The following is a 21,924-nucleotide window of genomic DNA, read 5'->3' as shown; positions in this document are numbered from 1 at the left end:
TTAAAGCGCTAAAACAACATGCCACCTACACGACGTCATGTGATGTCACATAATTACCTTTTCTCTTTGTAGGTGAGTCTACTTTAGCAGCTGGTTTGGGCTCTGAGGGAGCCTCTGCTGATGGGCTGGGAACAGGGTCTGCATCTAATGTAGATGAGATCTGAGGTGCTTCAAGAGGCGATTCAGGAAGTTCAGTGGAAGCTGCATCACTCAGTTGCTTACACAGGGCTCGAGGTTTGGGTTTCACTATGGTACAGGTAGTATCTTCAACAGTAGCATCCTTCTCAACTTCTCTTATGAGGCTGTCTTCACTGGGAATTACCCTAAAATGAGTGTTTTCTGATGGTGTAATTGTAGCTGTCCTTGGATGATAGTCATATCTTTCTCTTTTGCTGACCTGCAAAGGTGAATTGTTTAAAAACTAACTCCGAATGTATTTGTTATGATTAATTTTATTTAATGATAATACATTAGTTATATTTTGTGTGAAATGGGACACCATTGGCAAAGTAACTATTTTGTTCAATGTCATGATGTTTATCAAAGTTACATTTATATCCATTATCGTCAAACACTGGAGAATACCATATAGACAATTTTCAGAGTCAAAGGCAGAAAATGCGCATCTTAAGGAGAACAGCGAATGGTGTACATGAGAGTCTCGTCATACTAAGGATTCCTGTACTCCTTATGGTGGTCAATCAGAACCAAATACATTCCCATTTTAACAAAACTGAACTCAACAGGAGATCTAAATGATTTCACGAAATGGATCTTTCAGTCGATTATTCTTTCAGTGTGAGCAGCTGAAAAGTTTTATGAACTTCCTCCTGCCTGATGCTGGGGACTGAGCACAATGTCTTGAGCATGGAAGGCACAGCTTTACCAGCCGAGCTATACCCCAGCCTAACTTTAGTCATTAAGATTTCAGTGTGGAAACTCGAATTTCCCTTAGGTATCTAATTTTTTTCCATATTTACTTGTAATCAGCATTATTTGTTAGGTAGGAACAGAAGTATTGAATTCCTTCAGTTACAAGTAAATACACAGTGGACATGTTATGAAAATGCTAATTTTATTTACTTTTTAAAGAACTTTTCCAACCACAAGAGGGCCATGCCGTCATGTGAGCTCGGTAAGGTACAGCTCCCTTCACTAATGGGGCACTTTACTGATAACACTCAGTCACATCCTCGTCTGCCCAGTGGCCCCTTACCTTGGTGGACTCTGGGAACCCACCCCACGTCCACTCCATGTGCGACTCAGATCTGAGGAGGCTCTCGGATGGCTTCACCTCCAGCTCCGAGTCACTCTTGGGGCACACTGTCTGTGGGTAACTGCTGCAAATACAAGAACAAAGGGAGCCAGGCTTCAGTCTGGGTGAGCCCCACAGAGCAGAGTATGTCAGCTACGGGCACACACTTCCCTGAGGGAAACTGATTATGCATTCCACTTGAGTTCTTTAATGAAACAGAATGCCAGCTAGGACCATTAAGGACTTCCTAGGCCCTCTGTAGACCCTTCATGGTTGTATTATTTATTTCTCAGAGGAAGCCAATGACATGGGCAATTTTGTAAGACAGAAAACACACAGGAAGGTGGGCTCAACAATCAGTTAATGAGGGATAAATAGCTCCATGGCAAAGAACATGAGACCTGGGTTCTCAGCAACCCCATGGCTGTTCACGGCTGCCCGCTACGTCTATAGTCACCTGTACTACTAACATCCCAGGGGCTCTGACTTCCTCTTCCATGGCTTTTGAGAGCACCAAGCATGCACTTGGTACATAGGCATGGATGCAGACACAACATCCTTATACATAAAATTCACACATTTTTAAAAATCATTTAAAATCTAAAAGTTTGATCACAGAATATAACATGTGTGACCACATGTTCTCTCACTATGTTATTTGACACCAAAGACCTAGAATTTAGAGGTAGGTTGGGCAAATTGTAGGCTGATTATTCAGATTTACAATTGGCAAGCACTATTAGGATAAGATTAAATTTAGGAACAAACTGGTTGTTGAAAAACGGTTCATATTCACATTAAATTTTACCTAATGGCTACTCTACACAGATGGAAAGTGGCATTTACTATCAAATAACATAAAAGCTACTGATAAGCCTCTTCTTTCCTGTAAGAAAACAGAAATTTTAAGGATACTCACGTTTCCAATGGAGACCAATCTCCATCAGATAAGGGATAGTTATCCCCAGAATGGAAAGGCGGAGGCTCCTTATAGTCCTCTTCCTTTAAGGAAGCATTTGAAGATCCTCTGTGAAAGGGGAAAACAAAGCAAAAATCAGTTAAGTCAGGAATGATATATGAGAGTTAAACCCTCTCCACCACACTGCTGTAAACAATATGGTTGTCACAGCCTCAGCACGGTGGTACACAGAGGATGTCATTCATTCAGTTCTTCCAAATTTAAGTGGTAAAATTCCACTGGAAATAGCAGGTAACCAAAGATCTAGAAGTTTAGTATAATCATTTATCCAAAATAAAAACGCTATGGCCTCAGAACTAATTCATCACGAGTCCTGTCTACTTCTCAGTCAATAGTGAGGTTTATATGGAAGCATGTGGAAATTGCTAAAACCTCTGAAAGCACAAAGCACATATTGCACGTTTAGGGGCTCTTGTAGCACACTCGGCTCAATGGTATAGGGAATGTAAACCGTGCAGAACATTAGTGCTGCGATAGTGAACTGAATACAAGTCAGAACATTAGTGCTGCGATAGTGTACTGGATACAAATCAGAATCACGTCACTTAATCTGTAGGGCTGAATGCCCAGAGAGAAAACCACCTTTTCTTCTCCAGTGTGACTTCCCTTGTTGTAACATACTTTTTATTACTTCTTTAACCAGCCTTCCCATTCAGGTAAAAACCACGTAAGATATAGGAGTGTATGTCTCACTTAAGTTCTTCCCTCAATGGACTCTCACATACAACCTCACTCAAGAGGAAAAAAATAACTAAGCAGACACTAGGAACCAATCATTATCTAATTAAAATAAACCAAATGTTAAACTTTCTCTAAAGAAAGGGGAAATTGCAACTGGGAAGACAGCTCAGTACGTGGGTTCAATTCCCTCTGCTCACATGAAGGACAGCTTACAGCCACGGTTAACTACAGTTTTAGGGGATCTGAAGCCCTCTTCTGATCTCGATAGCACCAGGCATGCATGTGGTGCAGAAACACACACACAGGCAAAGTACCCATGTACATGTACTAAAGAAGTAAAATTTAAAAAACAAAAGGGGGAAAAAAATCAAGCCAAACATGGTGGCATATACCTTCAATCCCAGCACTTGGGAGGCAGAAGGCAGATCTCTGAGTTTTAGGTCAGCACAGTCTTTACAGTGATGAGAGGGTTACATAGTGAGGCCTTGTCTCAAAATAAAATAAATCTGTGAGCACAAATGCCATAGATTGTACTTCAATTTAAAAACCAACTCAGTCCAAACTGTAGGCACTTAATGTGACGCCAAGCCAAGACTAGGCTTCTCTGCTAAGAACAAAGGACAACAGGGACACTCTAAGACTCAGTGTCTCTTTGACTCTTACACTCTCACCACAGAAACCACAGGGTGTCTCCAGAAGGGCTCTGAGGAATGCAGCTTCTTCCCAGTCATAGCTGTTCTTAGGGACAAGTCCCAGGCTCCCTGAACTCAGCTCCCACATCCAACTTCCAAAGGAAGACTGTTTTTGTGCATTAAATGTAGTTTAGTTCTTTCTTTCTGATGGCCTGGTCCTGGTTCTTTATTTTTGCTATTGCTGGTGGGGTACTGAAATATTTCCAGTGGTGATATGGAAATGATGCTATGTATTTGAGATACATGGTGGTTTGAATAAAAGTGGCCCCATAGGTCCATAGGGAGTGTGACCTTGTTGGAGGAAGTGTGTTGCAGGGGTAAGCTTGGGGTTTTAGAAGCTGCCTGCCGACTTGGATATAGAACTCTCAGCTACCTCACCAGCATCATGTCTGGTTGCTTGCCACTATGTTTCCCACCATAACAAAAATGGACTATACCTCTGAAGTGGGAGACAGACCCCATTAAATGTTTTCCTGTATAAGAGCTGTGATGGTTATGGTGTCTCCTCACAGGGACAGAAACCCTAAGACAGAGTATCTTAGAAATGTTTTATATGTTCATATTCAAAATTGTACTAGAATATCCTCCAATCCAAAAAGCTTCTTCCCTTAAAGGTTTATACTAAATTCAATGTTGTAAACTAAAAAAAGCACAATTATGTACATTACAAAAGACTCCATAATGATTGTAATTATGTTATTGGTTAATATATTTACTCTACTCTTAAATATTTATTTTTTAATGCACTCATACTTGTAAGAAGTATACTATACTGTCTTATATGCAGTACTGCTTTATACACAGTACTGTTTTACACAGTATGCCGTCTACCTGCAGCTACCTCATGTATCTTTTATTTCTATTTCTCTTGACTTATCAAGAGACCAAAGTGAAGTATCAGACTCTACACTCCATCTGTTTGGCTCTGGAGACAGTATTCTGGAAGGTATTGGTGTCTCTGATGTGCTGACTGAGTCTAGACTATACACTTCTTCAGGAAGCCTCAGAACACAGCTGCCTGATCTAACTCGAGCCAGTCACATCACGCTATAGGAGCAGGTGACTGAGGCTCTGTGCAGGGCCAAGAGTTCACGTTTCCTGGTCACCGGAAGGTTCCTATCTAAGTTGAGTAAAGCTTCAGCAGGGTGGATGAAGCTGAGGGCATGGCCAGTGGAGTGGCTGTGGACTGAATACATCCCAACCGTGGTACCCTAACCATCCACCGTGGTCATCCTCACTAGCCACCTAAAGATTAAGTGCAGTTCTATACCGTTTAGACTGTGCCGGCCTCTCTATTACAGCATTTCTCAGAACATACCCCATGGCTGAGGCTGAGGCTGAGGAGCATACGGCCACACTCAGAGCTTCAGAAGGAAGATTCTACAACCACAACCCTCACAGACCAGGTGCCACTGAGTTCATAACACATCCTGAACTCACTCACAGCTAGCTAATTCTTACTGTCTAGCTTCTGTTAGATGCATAATTAAACAAATTTTTGTCCTAAGAGTGACATTCACAGCTCACTAGCCACCCAAAGGAATGCAGAGCAGACCACTTAGCCCTGTGCTGAGGCCCAAGCGCACATGTACTGTGACACCCTCTTACCAAGCAAGTAGGCACTGGCAACCAGAGGTAACCATCGCCCCAGTCAGGACCCCACAGATCTGGCCATGGAATGACATATACTGACTGACACCATCTGCTAACGTATTTCTTCAGAGTTGCAGCTTGTGTGCTTGGTAGAAGCTTTGTGTATGTCTTAGAAATACTGTCATTTCCTGAGATAAAGCTGCTCATTTTTAAAGGAATTCTAAACTTTGCTAATTATGTCAACAAGGGAAACAATCAGCAAAGCTTTTAGGCTCTGGGGGCAAAAGTATCACTTCAGGAGCTTTAGTGGATCAAAATTTTAGCTGCAAAAGCATTTTCAGGACAAGGCATAGAACGGGCATTAAAACACACATGTGGGTAGCTGCAAAGCCTAAGTATTTCACAGTTTTATAAAAACGTATTTCTTGCCCATGGAAACACTTGACTACAGAACTTTAAAAGAGCTGTTCCCAGCAGTGAGATATCTGGAAGCCTCACAGGTTTTTATGCTGGAGGTAAACAGTCCTTGAGAGACCAGAAGCAGGAAAGAAAGACAGGCTTGAATAAGCAATGCCATATCTTTAAGCAGCTTAAATTCTTCAGGAATCAAAGATATAAAGAAGCAGAATTCATAACTCAGCCTGGTTCATATTTTAATACTAATCAAAGACTTTCTGTTCAGGACTTAAGACCTGTTATCAATATAATTTATCCTGCTCTGTGCCTGAAGTATTTTCACCATTTCCATCTTTTTCTCCTCCCAAGACAGGGTTTCTTTCTCTGTGTAGTCTGGCTATCCTGGGATTCTCTCTCTAGACTATGCTGGCCTTGACCTCAGAGATCTGCCTGCCCATGCCTCTCAAGTGTTGGATAAAGGTATGCGCCAGCCCACCTGGCCCACTATTTCCATCTTAAATTGCTTATGTTTAAAAATGTATGTGGGTGTTTGGTGTGCATGCCTGCCGCTGTCCCATCTGTGTGCCAGGTATCCACGGAGGTCAGCATAAGACGTGGGATCCCCTGGAACTGGAGTTACAGAGGCTCATGGTCACTATGTGGGTGTGAACCAACCCTCGTCCTCTGCAGGAGCAGCCAGGGAGCGCTCCTCACCCGAGTCATCTCCCCGGCATCTTAACTGCTTATTTCTAACCGGTATTCTGAACTCTACTTCAGGAGAAATAACAACCTAGTACAGTGACTAGTACTCATGACAGTGAACGATGGAAGGGCAAAGAAAGAATTCTGTTTACATGTTAAAAGAGTACCAACACATGTAAATTTCCAGGATTTATAATCCAGACCTCAATATCATAAGAAATGAGTTAAAAGTTTACTAAAAAAGAATTACTATTCAGAAAATAGTATAATTATAGCACACTAATCATTTATTAATAATAGGTTTCTCATGACTTGACAATTTAAAAAAAACAATAAGCAAAACACATCAAGGCGAAAGTTATTCTGCATAGTTTCTGCAGCAACTTTCTCTTTTTTGACTGACAAAAAGTGTTCACTTTTCTGTGAAATCAGTGTTTCCAGACACAAGTATATTATTTCCTTCCAGCACAGCATCTCAGCTGAACTATCCAAAGGGATCAGCATCTCTCTGAGTCCTTCCACAATTCCATAGACGACACTACATGCAGGCCACCTACAGGCTGCAGCCTCTAAGAGCGGCCAGTGAGAGAACCACTTGTAGATGTCCTTCCAGTGTTTGGGTAACCACTGAGTCACACAGGTGGAAGAAAATTCTATCTTAAGTGAGAAAAACTACACTCTGCCTTAAACTGTTGTTACCTTAAATTTTGGACAGTGCTGGCTTGAAAAGTGGTATAGGTTTTGAGATTTCTATTAATTGGTATGTAAGTAGTGATCAAAAACCCCCATTTAAAAAAACAGAAGTCTTCTTTTTTTTTTTTTTTTTTTTTTTTTTTTTTTTTTGGTTCTTTTTTTCGGAGCTGGGGACCGAACCCAGGGCCTTGCGCTTCCTAGGTAAGCGCTCTACCACTGAGCTAAATCCCCAGCCCCGTCTTCTTTAACTTAATAGGGTATTTTGCTCATAAATTCAAAACAGAACTCTCAGTTTCTCAGGAAAAGGTTTGATACCAAATATAAGACCTTGAGTAGGGAGCCAGGAATACTGAAATACACCAATCCCAGTCTCTGGAGTTGGAAGCAGGAGGATTATGAGTTTTAAGCCAAGCTGTGCTCTACAAAGAGACCCTGTGCAAGGAAGAGGAAGCAGAAAAGGAAAGGGGGAGAGAAAGAAGAGAATGGGATAGGAAGTGAAGGGAGGGACAGAGGGAAGGAAGGGGGAAGAGAAAAGGCAGGGGAGTGAGAGGGAAGGGAGAGGAGAATGGAGAGGACAGAGGCGAAGAAAGCAGGAAGAGGAGAAAGGGACAGGGAAGGGGAGGAACTGGGAAGGACAGAAACTTGCAGGTTGGAAAGCTGCCTGCTCACCCCAAGCCAATCTCAGCTGACCATGGGGGCCACCACTGTTCCAAGGAGTGTTTAGTAGCATAGTCAAGGAGTGTTTAGTAGCATAGTCAAGGAGTGTTTAGTAGCATAGTCAAAGGTCTAACAGTGAGGGTAGTGGGATGCTGCTCCCACTTGGCCCCGCAAGAGAGCTGGGGGCCCTCTGCTGGGTGCACAGGACATGGCCAGCCCCTGTGGAAGTCCCTGCCACCCTGGGCGGGCACCTTACCTTGCTGCCTGGGCTCTCTTCTCATCATCAGAGCTCACAGCCACATCGCCTACATCTTCTGCAACAGGGGAAGCCGCCTGCTCCTCCTTCCTATTGTCCTGTTTGCACTTCTTTCTCCTCCGTTTCTTCTTTTTCACAGAACTCGGAGTGAAAACTGCCTCTGATTCCAAGGTATGAGAAACATCTGAACTCTGTGGTGGCCTTTCATTTCCACTTGATTTCACCAAAGGGGGGTCAATATGTTTAAAGAACTGGTCTTCAGTTGGAATTGGTGAGGTGGCAAGATAAGCAGGCAGTTTTTCCTTAAAGAACAAAGGAAAGTATCTCAGACAAACTGGACTGTTTGGAGTACATGACCGTGTACAGGGGTAGGAAGGCGTGCTTCCTAAGGGCAGAATGTCGCCTGCTAGACTCACGCGCTGGCTCATTTCAACACGTGACTGAGTGCAGTCGCAGCAACTGCTTTACGACATGCAAACGCTGCAGTTAAAGCCAAGCCAGTTAAGTTCTGTGCAGAGAGCTGTCCCAGTGGCAGCAGCTGAGCATTACGAGGACTGACACAGTGTGATGAGGCAGACGCCAAGACCTTGTCAGGCTGCACCTGACCAGGGCAGCAGCACATGTGAGTGAACACAGGAGGCGAGCTGATTTAGAGCTCACGGCCAGATGAATGGAAGGTAAAGAAGGTGACACCTACGATGAGTGAGGTCAGTGAATGTCACTCCAAACAGCCTATCGGGAATTCAAAAGAAATTAAACTTTCAACTTAATACTGAATAAATTACTCTAGTGAACTGCTTGGCCATGAGTTTCAATCTTTTATACATTCAAAAGAAAGGAGAGGTTCATAAGACAGGCATAAATTAACCCCATAGAGTAAAACGGTCCAAATTTTATACAATAGTTCATAAAACACGTGAGTTTCCATAAATGGTGCCCACTAACATTTTGAACTTGGATTTGGTAAACATCCTGAAGCTGCAAGTTTTGTTTACCAGGCTCACCGCCAATATACAACTGTCGTCATAGCCCCAAGGCACCAGACGAGAAATAGTGCCCTAATTTCTAGAGGTTTCAGTGGATTTTGTTATTTATCAAGGTGCCTTGCACTTCAAAGCTGTTCTGGTTTTCAGGAGTGTCTTCTAGTCTTATCACACAGTGTCTGGGGAGAGTGGAGTACCTGGATGTCTATGCTAGGTGGTTTTGTCAGCTCAGCACACACCTGGTGTATCTGGGAAGAGGGAATCTCAGCTGAGGAGCTGCCTGCATCAGACTGCCCTCTGGGCAAGCCTGTGGGGTGCCCAGCCCACTGTGGGCAGGTGGTTGGTTGTATAGGAGAGCAAGCCATGAGGAACAAGCTAGTGAACAGCGATTCTCCATGGCCTCTGCTTTAGCTTCTGCCTCTAGGTTCCTGCCCCAACTTCCCTTCATATAGTAAGCTGTAAGGTGAAATAAATTTATGGTGTTGATCAGAGCATTAGAAACCTAGTGAAGACATCTACCAACCAGTAAGACAGCAGTCAGAAAAGCCAGTAAAACCTCACCATACAAACTGTGCAGCTATTAAAGAGGTTGTTTTAGAATTGCTGACTGAAAAGGAATGTTGATGTGGATAGTCATGTGAGAAAAGTCAGAGAAACAAAGACTAAATAGTACCTGATGGTGTTGTTACCTTCTAATTCATTTTAAAAGCAGGTTTTAATTTTATTTTTATTTTATTCATAGTACATGTCATAGTTTAGTAATTCTAATGTTTGTTTAATGAATCTGGATATTTTTATTTTTATAGTATTGTAGCTCTGGTTGTCCTAGAACTTACTATACTGCAGTGAAATCTGCTCAACTTAGTCATATGTGAAGCAGAAAAAGTGTTACACAGCTGTTGCTGACCTTGCTAAAGCAGGTCTCACATAGAAATGTTGGGAGTACCTGCAAGCAGGCAAGGATTCTCAAGAGCCCAGATCTGTGGGTTATGTGATGGTAGCTAGATAATACTTAGGCCTCATCTTGATCTTTGCCTCTGCTTCTGAGGAGGTAAAATGTTCATGTCATGTATATGTAGATGAGGCAGTAACACGCCAGAAAGAGGCCCAGGAAAACAGCAGCCAGAGGAGGACACACAGAGCAGCACCTCACACTCCTAAGCTAAACTCTTGACCAAAATAAAATCATGCTATTTGCTATTCGTCACTCTTGGTATCATCAGGTTAGCAGCTCTCCTGCAAAAGCCTCTGTGTCCTAATAACTTGAAGCTTCTTATTTTTGCTATAAGATTTAATTTCTCATGGAAAAAGATATAATGATGCTCCTATAGTATTAGAAAGAGCCACAAGGACTGTGTCAAGAATAGTTGTTGCTCCAAGTGGGTTATGTGTGCCTGGGAGTGCACAAGGACAGGGACTTGTATAGATTTTTCTGTCTTGTAGAAAAGGCCAAATATATACTAATGTATAAAAAGATATAGGCCAATCAATTTATATCTCTTGATATCACAGTTCAATGGTTCTTAAAGTCATGGGTATAATGTTCCTAAATGAACAAAGCAGTCATTCTTGAAAGCTCTATTATGTGTGCATGCACATGTGTGCGTGTGTGGCGGGGCTGGGATGGGGACTCCCGCGTGGCACAGCATCTATCTGGCATCAGACAACAACTTGTGGAGTTCTCTCCTTCCACCTTTATGTGGCTCCGAATGCTACACTCAGGTTTGTCAGGCCTATGTAGAATGTGCCTTTAACACGGAGCTCTCTCTGGCCTCATAAACATGTCTTCCAAATGTAAAGGTCACATATGTGCACATGCACACTTAACCTAAAGAGATACACAAGCTCAAAGCAGGGCTGGACAAGTCAAACCGTACACTGTAATGGCTACGAGGCAGGAAAGCCTTTGAAATTACAGCAAGCAGTTTTCTCCATGTTCTCTATCCCCTGAAAGCTGGTATGAGCTCTTTTTGGGAGGTTGACTTCAACATATAATGAAAGCTTGTTTAGCCAAAAATAATATTCATACAATCATGGAAATAGTGGGACGATTATTTTGTGACATGCTATAGAAGCCTAACTCAGCATGCAAGGGGGCTCTGAGAACTTACATATTCTTCTTCAGTCTCCTCTACAAAGAAGGCTTCTCCATTATCACCCAATTTCATGTGAAGATCCACAGCACTGCCATTGATTTCTATGTCAATCTGAGGAGGAAATGAGTGTGGTTTAGCATAGTCGTTCCTGCAGGATAAACTAAACCCAAATTCTGGGCTCTCTAGCCAAACTTGGCATTGGTTTTCTAGAGCTACAGCCCCAGAGAAACGCTGTAACTAACCCCACAGACCTCCCCCAACCCAATAAACTTGGGGAACACAGGTAACCAGGGGTTGAAAGAAAATGTTTTCACATTTATTTTCACAGCATTTAAAACGTTTCTTTCTTAATCTCTCAATTTTCTTTTCTTTTTAGAAGACAAGGTTCAGCTATGTAGCCTACTCTGATGTTGAACTCACAATATTCTGCCTCAGTTTTCAAGTGCGGTAGTTACAGGTTGAGCTACCTACCACACCCAGCGTAACCTTCACAATACTGTGAGATGGGAAGATGTGAGATGTGAGATGTACTCCCCAAGTAATAGTATAAGCAGGGTTCTTATTGCAGAATTCAGACACTCAAATGTTTCAGTAACTCTAGTGTTGGGCTGTGAACATACTTTTACCCCAGGTCACTATGCAACAGCAGACACTGTCAGGACCTGTGAGCAGTCAGTCACTGGCCTTCTTCAGCCTGTGCTGGTGACTGGGCACAGAGTTTTGTTACTCAGTTGAGCCACAGAGTGAAGCCTGGTGGGCATATGTGCACATGTGTATTTGTATGCACATCTTTGTGTACTCGTGTGTGCCCATATATGTGTGTGCATGGGGGTCAGAGATCAACCTCAGGTTCTAAGTTTTTAGGCATTATTCACCTCTTCTAAGACGGGGACTAGGGCTCGCCTGATCAGGGTAGGCTGGCTGGGTGGAGAGCCTTAGGGTCTGCTCTTCTGTCTCCCCAGAGCTGACACAACAGCAATGTTACCGTGCCCAATGTTTACATGGGTTTGAAAAAAAAAAATCAAGCCTGGGTCCACATACTTGTATAGCAAGCACTTTACTGACCAAACACTCTCTCCAGACCTCATGTAACACTTTGTAAAATTAAACAACTCAAGGAGGTAATTATTGACCAAAATATGAAGATACAGAAAAAAGAAAGAAAGAAAGAAAGAAAGAAAGAAAGAGAGAGAGAGAGAGAGAGAAAGAAAGAACTGACAGTGTTGTAAGAAAAATCCAGCTTTTCCGAGGTCTTGTCTGCTGAGTCAGTGTCTAATCCCATCACGGATGTTCTCCTTGACAGATGGAGACCACTACAGAAAACCACAACCAGCCAAATGCAGAGCTGTGGAGCCCAGTCCCACGTATACACTAAACTCCTGCACATTGCTCGAACGCTGCCCAAGAGGGGGTAAAATACTGGGAGAGCCAGGCAGGATCAGGAGTTTGCTGCTGTTGGACTGCGTTTCTTAGGAATATCAGAGGTGTCACCTGTAAAGCCTGATGGCCGCCCAAACTGAGTGTGACAAGGACAACAGCAAAGCACACTAATGTGGATGAGGCCTCAGCTCCATGAAGACAACCTGAGGCGACCATGGAGCACTGAGTGTGGGCGCGTCCTCTGTCGGGAAAGCACACCCGTTAGTTACCATGATCTACCCTGAAAACATACATACAGGTGACATTACACAGACCAAGTGGGCTGTACCTGTGCTTCAGAACACACACACACACACACACACACAACTACAATTAATAGAGTCCTGAGTGTAAAGGAGAGTCAGGATAGGCATCAGGGAGACTTTGGAGGGAGGAAAGGGAAGGGAAAATGATGTTAATTACACTATGACCTCAAAGATTAAAATAGTTTAACAAAAGAAAAACTGAAATCAGATTTGAGAGTTATTCAAGAAACAGCTCACTATAGGAACCATGAGCTTGGAGCTTTTGAACAGACCTAGATATACAGCCAGAAGAACTATATATATAAAAAAGACTTTAGGTATTCTTAAAATGTCCTTTATATATGTATATGTATGTATTATTTATTTAATATATTTAAATTCATGTTTATATAAACATATAAACATATAGTGTGTGTGTGTGTGTGTGTGTGTGTGTGTGTGTGTGTGTGTGTGTGTGTGTGTGATAAAGACCTGTTTCTTAATCTGCCCAGCTGAGGCTAGAAGCAATGACACCTCAGTAGCAATGAGAGAAACCTGTGGCCAGATCTTTGCTTCTAAATACAAGTCTTATAAGCAACTCCAGCTGTTTGGACAAGTAAAATGAGTGAAGCAGGAGAAACAGATAGGGGAAAACTCTACTGTAAAAGTAGGACCTATGAGTTCACAGGCAGAAGCTGAGTAACTGAAGAATTAATTAAATAGATGACAGAGCAAGGATAGCCCTTAAGTTAAAAATTGGAATAAAAATGAACATACATTATAACTACACAAATTAAAAATTCTAAAGATAAGTTTTATCAATATATGCTAAAATTTATAGGCAACAATATGGGAAACAGGATTATTTGCATAAACCTAGTGAAGAAAAAGATCAAATGCTGTCTTCCAAGTGGATCCTAGCAGATACCATGAATCCGAGAGACTCAGTATCAACAGTCTAAGACACGCAGTGCAGATGACAGTACCTTGGGCAGGATGCCCTGAGGCACGAGTGGCCATCACTCTACATTCTCACTCACAGGACCAAGAGCAAACCCAACCTGAGGGAAAATCTACACAGTGACTTCTGCACTGCTTACCAGACAGGCACACGGAAAAGTGCAAAGTCAACATTAGAAAGGACCCTGGGACAGAAAGCAGACAGTCCTAGACACAATGGTGACATCTGGATAATATTTCTACTTGGTAGTGTATGCCACTATAAATTTCTGGTTTTTGGCAACTCTCCAATGGCAATATAAAATGTTAACATTAAGGAAAAGAAACTGGGTAGCAGAAACTTTTAATACTGGAAACTGGAAAGAGGGTAGAGGGCAGAGGGCAGAGGCCACTGTGACCACATGGCGATTTAAGAATAACTTTCTGAGTTGATTTTTTCTGCTACCAAGTTCCAGGGACTGAACTTAGGTTATCATTGAATGACAAACACTGTAACTGACTATTCTCATCTAAAAAAAGCTTTTCTGAATTATATCTGTGACTTGCCTGAAGTAAAAAAATAAACATATTGCCCTTACCTTTTAGAGGAGATGGAAACATATGCCTTTTTCTGTGCATATCTTTTGTGTGTGTGTGTGTGTGTGTGTGTGTATGCACCTTTCATCATTGCTCTCCACTTTATATTCTGAAGCAACAACATATCCCACTGGAACCTAGGGTACACTTTGGCTGGTGCACTTACACAGCTTGCTCCAGGGATCGGGTCTGTCCCTCTGGTATGCTGGGATTACAAATGGGTCACCCATCACTCTGCGGCAAGCACTTTCACCCAGTGAATCATCCCATTCAATGTCAGTTTCCAAAGAGCATTGACCCTGCCTTATTTTCTTTCTTAACACTTTATTTTACTGAATATTTACTGCCAAGAAACCAAGGAGTAGAAATATGATTTCTGAAGTACTTGAGCCTAGAAACTTCTACAAACACAGGATGAATGTTTGCTAGCTTAAACATTTAAGAGGGGTTGAAGACACAGCTCAGCAGTTAAGGCACCAACTACTTTTGCAGAGGACCTGAAATGAATTCTCAGCTCTCATGTCAGACAGCTCACAGCTACCTGTAACTCCAGCTCCAAGCTGACATCCTTTTCTAATCTCCTCAGGCAGCTACACTCACATGTGCTAATGTATAGATACATACATACACATTAAAAATAAAATAAAAATTTAAAGGTAAATAAAAGTATTTCAATGAAATTACGTACCTCATTAAAATACATTCAGTGTATTTGAATTTTTCATATTTAGATGCTATCCATGTAGCCCAATGGAGATAAAATGATATAATGCTTTTTTTAAAATGAAAATTCAAAGTTTAAATTGCTTAGGCATCATCTTAAAAAGACTAACACTACACAGCCATTATCATGGGTTTCAAACACATTATTCAATATATTCACTTATTTTACTCTTGATTTGTCTGAGTAAACTTTTGTCTTTCCAAAACTCTAAACATATGTCAAATTGTGCCAATACTGAATGCATCTAAAACAATGTGCAAGAACTCCTTAGGTAAACAAAACAACCCCCCCCCCAAAAAAAAAAACCAGAAAGCAAAAACATCCAACCCATGCATATGATCATGAGCATGCTTCCCTTGGTGGAACTATTTAGGAAGGATTAGGAGGTGTGGCCTTTTGGAAAAAGTATGTCACTGGGGGATGTGGTGGGGGACTGACGCTTCAAGAGCCCATATCAAGCCCAATTTCTCTTTCTCTGTCTCCAATTTGCAGACAAGAATGTAAGCTTTCAACTCCTCCTGCAGCAGCAGGCCAGTTTGTATCCATGATTCTTGCCTTGATGGTCATGGACTCAACCTCACTAGTTAAATGTTCTCTTCTGTAAGTTGCTTTGGTAATGGTATATCTTCACAGCAAAGAACAGTAACTAAGACAAGCACCAAGGTAGAGGAAGTGCTTCCCAAGGTTGCTATTCTAAGGAGGACTCTAAATTTGATGTAACGATACTGTCCAATATGGTGACTCATTATTCTCTACAGTTGTGTTTCCTGGATTGTGCTTTAGTCTTGCTCAATGCATACAGCTGATGTTAAAACAAGAAGATGCACACAGATACTGGATGTAATGAATGTCTACTTTGATGTGCACCCTTCAGTTGAGAACAGCTCTGATATCTTCTGCGGATCAGCACATCCTTATTTCAGACTGTACATTTTCAAGTGGATTCTGATGACGGTGAGGCTTTTGTTTAATCCAGCCCAATGGACTCCTTTCAGTCCAGCTACAGTGACTAGCCTGGGACAGATATGATCCAAGCATGAACCCAAAGCTTCTAAAGGCAGTGTCTCTCTCTCCTGTGCTTGCTGATTTACTGGCAGTGAGCTTGGCAGCAGGACACTGCCTGGCTTGAGGAAGAACTCAAACAATCAGAGGCGAGCTCTGAGGTGGGGAACCAGACTCCTGGCAAGAACCCTTAAAACCTTCCTAAACTGGGGTTGAGGATTTAGCTCAGTGGTAGAGCGCTTGCCTAGCAAGCGCAAGGCCCTGGGTTCGGTCCCCAGCTCTGAAAAAAAGAAAAGAAAAAAAAAAAAAAACCTTCCTAAACCAGCACTAAAGTAGATGCTCCTGGACTTTGGTTTCAAAGCTTTTCTGCTTATGACAGGAGGAGGGAGAGCTTGGTTACCTATGTTGAGGACAGTTCCAACACATTGAGCCTTTACTTTAGTAAATAATCATGATACTGATTATGTGAAACATTATTACCAAGTTTACTTTCTGAGATTCAACCCGATTCTGAGTTACTGGATGTTACAGGAGTACTGGTCTTCATACATGAACACACCATGGGAAATAAATGCCTTTCTAAATAGTAGTTTTAAGGTAGTTACGATTTCAGGCTCATTTCTCAGGTGTCACTACATGTGAAATTTTAGTTAATTTAAAAATCAATGAATAGCTTACCCTAATCCAAAAAGGCTTGAGACAAGAGGTTAACGGAAACTATCAGTGTATCCTAAGACAGACATAGCTTAAGTTTTACTGTCATAAGAAACCTATGTTTTGGTAAATCAAATGGACAAATTTCTTCTCAAATATATCTCCTGAGATTCTGGGATATGAAGGAAGGCAATAGAAAAGAAGAAATCGTTTCTTTTCTTGGGCCCTGTGTATTATGCTTCTAAAAGTACTGGGGGTCTGACAAGGTAACTTTGACTGGATATTTAACAGTTAATGGTGAATGAAATTACCTACATAACCTGGTAAAGAAACCATGTTTCTAATTACAAAGTGTACAGAGAATACACAGTATCCGCTGCAGCTCCTTCTCACACAGAGGACAAGAGTCTGCACACATCTGTTGCAGCTCCACTCTGAAAGGCTAAAAGCCTGAGTCAACATAACCAATTAGAAACCTGGTTCCGGGGGTGGTGGTGGTTGTGGTGGTGGTGGTGAGGGTATGGTGTGGTGGGAGAGAACTTCTGGGAAGACCTCCAAAAGAAATTTTATAATCAGATCCTTGAACATCTATTGAGAAGCAGCTCTAATATGAAAGTACTAATAGTGTCACTATAAAAAACACAAAGAAAATACAAAAGGCACTAACCGTGGCTGGACACGCTGCCCTAGAGCAGAAGCTGCCTGGTCAAGAAGTAAAACCATAGCTGCTTTTGCTCTCTAATGGGATCGAGCAAAGGCTAGTCTGAAAAATCCAGTGGGAAGTGATTTTATAACACCCAAAAAAGATGCTTTTTTCAGAAAGAAAAAAAAAGTCTAGTTTTGGGAAATCCACTTTCTTTCACTTTCAAAGGCCTCAAGCCTAAGCAGAGGGAGATGTACACCCAAAAGACCCCAGCAAAGGACTCTCCACTTGTGTGTGCCGGTCCTTTAGCACACACGTTTCCACCTGTGCTACCAAGTAGGAAGTGTCCGACAGGGCTCCTAAATCTCAGTAAAAGCTGCTGACATCGCCTGGGAGTGAATGTGGGAGTGAAATGCATGCTCTACAAAGCTTTATCATTAATTCAGTTCCAAACCTTACCACACACACAATTCAAAAACCTTCATATTGCCCAACACTTGAGGGAAAGGATAATCTAAAAACACCCAACCACTGCCCACCACCATTAAGAGCAAAAGAGGAAAAATACAAACATTCAATTGGGGCATTTATTTCTTTAAAATAAATATAATCAACACTTGATTACATGAGATTAGTCTACCTACCCATAATTAGTACAACAATATTATCATATATGTGTATGCACCTATCAATCAATCAATCAATCAATGAATAACAGGTTCTCATAGATCCCACGCTGGCCTTACATCTGCTTTGTGGCTGAGCTGAAAGTGATCCTGTCCTTCTGTCCTTCTGTCTCTACCTCCACAGTGCTTAGATAGGCTTTGTGCATGTTATGCAAATATTTTATTGACCAAGCTGTATCTCCAGCCTGCATTTTTTTTTTTTATTTTAGAGAGCCTTTTTATATTGAGGTTTTAAAGCTTAAAAAGTGCCCATGAGCCACAGGGCACATGTGCAGGCCACTGGATGACTTTTGAATATGTTCTCTTGTTCCACCATGTGGGTCTCAGGGGTTAAACTTGGGTCATCGGGACTGATGTCGAGAGCCTTTCTCACTGGCCCTATGCTATTTTAAAGTGCTATATTAAGTAAAGTAAAATCTCTTTTTCAAAATAAGCCCAACTTCCTTGTTTGTAACTATCTTCAGTTTTGTTCTGAATTTCTTCATAATTTCAGTTTCTTTTTCATTTGGAGAAACTTTCTATAAGAGAGTCTTGAATTTAGAAGCCGCTTCAAAGGCAGTACCTAAAAAGTTGATTTCTTACCCCAGTCTTCAATAGCATGCCAAGTTTTTAAAAAAAAAAGAGTAAGGAGGAAAAGCCAGATCACCATGGCAACTGTGCACTCACCACCTTCTCCTTGGACCTCAGGACACCCAGCTTCCCGAAGCGCACGTGAAAAGGTGAGCACTGATAGGAGCCATCCTGCTGCCGCACCACGACCACATCGATGCACCCAGATAGAGTGGCTTGGTTAATGCCCTTGTAGAGTTCCTTCACAGTGACAAGCACCTGCCCAGCCAGCTGGCCCACATAATTCATGGTTTGAGACTGTAAGAAAAAAAATAATGATGTCAGCACTAAATGTGACAATAGCAATGACATAAAGAGTCTGACTAAACATACGCTCTCATCTGCCATTCAGAGCCCATGACTCTCCTGCTGCCCCGGCTACATTGCACGGCTCTACAGGACGACAGAGGTTTCAGACTGGAAGTGCCTCTAAGTGGGGCCTGAGGCTGGGGAAGTTCTACTTCCTTTCACACTCCAGGGTGGGGCCAACTGACTCCATCTCCCTCCATCAATAGCTCAGGACCGACAGAGAATCACCTAAAAAACGCGGATTGTCACAGCACATTCCTGCCAAGGTGCTTTGCACTCCACTGCATCCACTCTGACCACAGCAGCCCAGCCTAAAGGGCCCAGGGGATCACCACCCCCAGAAGAAACTTAAGATTCATCTTCTCAGAGAAACAAGAGATCGTTGAGATGTTATGGTTCAGATACATGCTGCGCCAAGCAAACTGTGGTGAGCTGTCCCAGGACTAACACAGGTTAACCTTACTTCAGAACCTCAACAGAACATAATGCTTGTCTCCCACAATGTTCAAAGCACAAAGGGGGTTTTTGTTTTTCAACTTCAGCTCACTACTCAAATCAAGATCACCAGAGCCCTGCAATTGAAGGGTGAGGAGGTACATCTAAACCTGGCTTAACCCCTTACCCCAACTCTTCCACTGAAAATCCAACCCACACCCAAACAAACCCTTTAGTCCTCAGGCTGTCAGATCTCATTCCAGTGGTTGAACAACACACCACCACTCAGCAGACACCTTAATGTTATATTAAAGCCAAATCCATGGAGAGTCCTTCCCCTTGATGTAGGATCAAGAGAAACCCTGCAGCTTTAGGCTAATCCAGAAGTCAATTTTTATTGGACTCTAGTAGGAGTAATGAGTCCGAACTATTAACTACACAGAGTGGCCTCTCTAAACCCGCTCTGGTTGCCCTAAGCTCAAAGTTCCATCTCTGCAAAGTTCTAGAGAGACATTCTGTGTTGTCAGGTGAGTCCTAGGTGGAACAGGGCAAAGTGCTGATCCCCTAAAAAAAAAGAAAGGGACCATTAACTCAGCCTACCCTGCAAAGACAGGCAGTGCCTACAGCAGGACAGATTCCACTCAACAATACAGAAAGACTTGTAACCCGGGTCTAGCTGTTGGGCAGCCTGAAACATATGACCCTGATTACTCCCCGGGGTTTTCCAAAGTTTCCAATTGCACAGACCACAGAGCCTGCTTTGAGCAATGTACACAAGCAGCCAAGCTTACTACCGTCTTCTAAGGTGGGAAGATGTCATAATTATAAAGGAAACACATTGTAGTTATGAAACAATTATAAACAGGGTAGCTTTGGCTTTAGGGTGAGGACGGTTGTTTTGGCTTTGATAGCAAGGCCAGATTAAGCACACATCAAATGCGTAATTTTTGAAATTTTTCTATTTTTGGAGTAGAGTCTCACTGTGCAGCCCTGGCTGGCCTGAAATTCACTAAGAGGACCCTAATAGCCTTGACTCACAGAGATCCACTTGCCTCTGCCTCCTGAGTGCCACCATACCTGGATCGTCATGTTTTTAAAAATTAACATTTCTGGATCACAAGTTTAGGGACAGCCTGTGCTGCATGAGATCCTACCTATAAAACACCAAATAAATAAAAGTAAATTTGTCTTTCTACTGTGAGATCAATGTAGACCTTCAGAGCTCTAAGAAAGATATGGCTGCCCCAAATCCTCTGTCCACTCAACTGAGTGTCCTGAACTTGGGATTGCACCTGCAAAATATCACAACCAGGATGCCAACACTGTCTCAGGTAAGCACCAGAACATGCCAGGCAGTATTCATGCACACCTTTAATCCCAGCACTCAGGAGGCAGAGGCAGGTGGATCTCTGAATTTAAAGCCAGCACTGTCTACAAAGTGAGATCCAGGATGGCCAGAGCTACAACAGAGAAACCTGTCTAGGATGGGGTTGGGGTTGGTAAAGAACCGGAACACCACATCAGCACACGGATCCTGTTGCCTCATACAGTCACACACATTCTCTCTTGCCTTTTCCTCCCCAGTCCCTGGCAACATTGATGTATTCTCTATTTCTGAAATGTCCGCCATCTTAGAAAGGAAGTCAGATGAACAGCACCATGAAGTATGTGTGCTGTTAGCACTGCCTTCTTTCACACATGCTTTTCTGGAGACTTATCCCGATGGCTGTATCAATGAGCTCATTCTATTTTATTGCTGCACAGTATCTAATGGTATAGACTTACCATTAAAAACAAAAGAAAACAAAACCCCCAAACCTCTTTACTTGAAGGACAAGTAACTGCAGTTTCTGGCTATTACACATAAATCCACAGTTGTAGGTATCCACACAGTGTGTGCACAACGGAGTGCAACTTTTCAGTTGCAAACAACTAAGGGCGTGGCTGTTTTAGAACAGCCAGACTGTTCTCCAGAACTGCTCTACCATTTTATCTTACCACCAGCAATGTCTACAAGGTGGAATTATCTGCACACGCACACAGTGAGCCATTACTGTTTGCTCAGCCGTGATGGTTCACGAAGATTTGGATTTCTTTAACAGCTAACAATGCTGAACACCGTTTCATGTACTGCTCATGAGTATCTCTCTGTGGCATCAAGAGTCCGCATCTCATGAAGAAGGGAAGGAAACGCAGATCTTTGTCCCCACCTCTGTGGTCATGGTATACAGCCATTTTATGTGAAAGATGAATTTTCTACAAACCAGAACTGAGGTGAAATTCATGTGGAGGCACTTCAACTCATCACCTCTTTACCAGCAATGCTTCTCTGCCACCCAGCACACCTCCATGTCCCTGTCCTCTTAAGATACACACTCGTACAACATGCTGTTTTATCTGCTGCACCGCACCAAGCAGAACACAGAGTCAGTATTGCATGACTCTGGTGATGGTAAAATGAATACTGTTACAATTTGTAAAAAAAAAAAAAAAATCATAACAGTATAGACCTTAAAAAAGAAACTGGAAAATGGCCACTTTTAAACATCTCTATTCAGCCATAAACAACCATGTTCTAAATGTGTAACAAGCTTACATCAACCAGAGCATACAGTCCATAATTAAGTATAACAACATCTATTCAGAATGATTTTAATTACTGTGGTTAAGAGATATGCT

The 21,924-nt window shown here is 42.3% G+C and overlaps 1 protein-coding gene across 11 annotated transcripts in view; it reads right to left on the bottom strand.

Annotated features, from left to right (window-relative positions):
• Positions 1–21,924, bottom strand: part of Lpin2 (lipin 2) — a 74,292-nt gene that overhangs the window by 19,425 nt on the left and 32,943 nt on the right. For 7 of the 11 annotated variants that reach the window (NM_001437703.1, XM_087566552.1, NM_001437702.1 and 4 more), the window contains 6 exon segments: positions 58–397; positions 1,217–1,340; positions 2,175–2,282; positions 7,905–8,206; positions 10,999–11,094; positions 18,559–18,759. In NM_001437703.1, the coding sequence (NP_001424632.1) occupies positions 58–397; positions 1,217–1,340; positions 2,175–2,282; positions 7,905–8,206; positions 10,999–11,094; positions 18,559–18,750 (1,162 nt within the window). In that variant the 5' untranslated portion in view covers positions 18,751–18,759. 11 annotated transcript variants of the gene reach the window in all.

This window comes from Rattus norvegicus, chromosome 9 (assembly GCF_021556685.1).
Source record: "Rattus norvegicus strain SHRSP/BbbUtx chromosome 9, alternate assembly SHRSP_T2T, whole genome shotgun sequence".
Lineage (NCBI taxonomy): Eukaryota > Metazoa > Chordata > Mammalia > Rodentia > Muridae > Rattus > Rattus norvegicus.
Note: the sequence above shows the minus strand (reverse complement) of the source record. Positions and strands in the feature narration are given on the sequence as shown.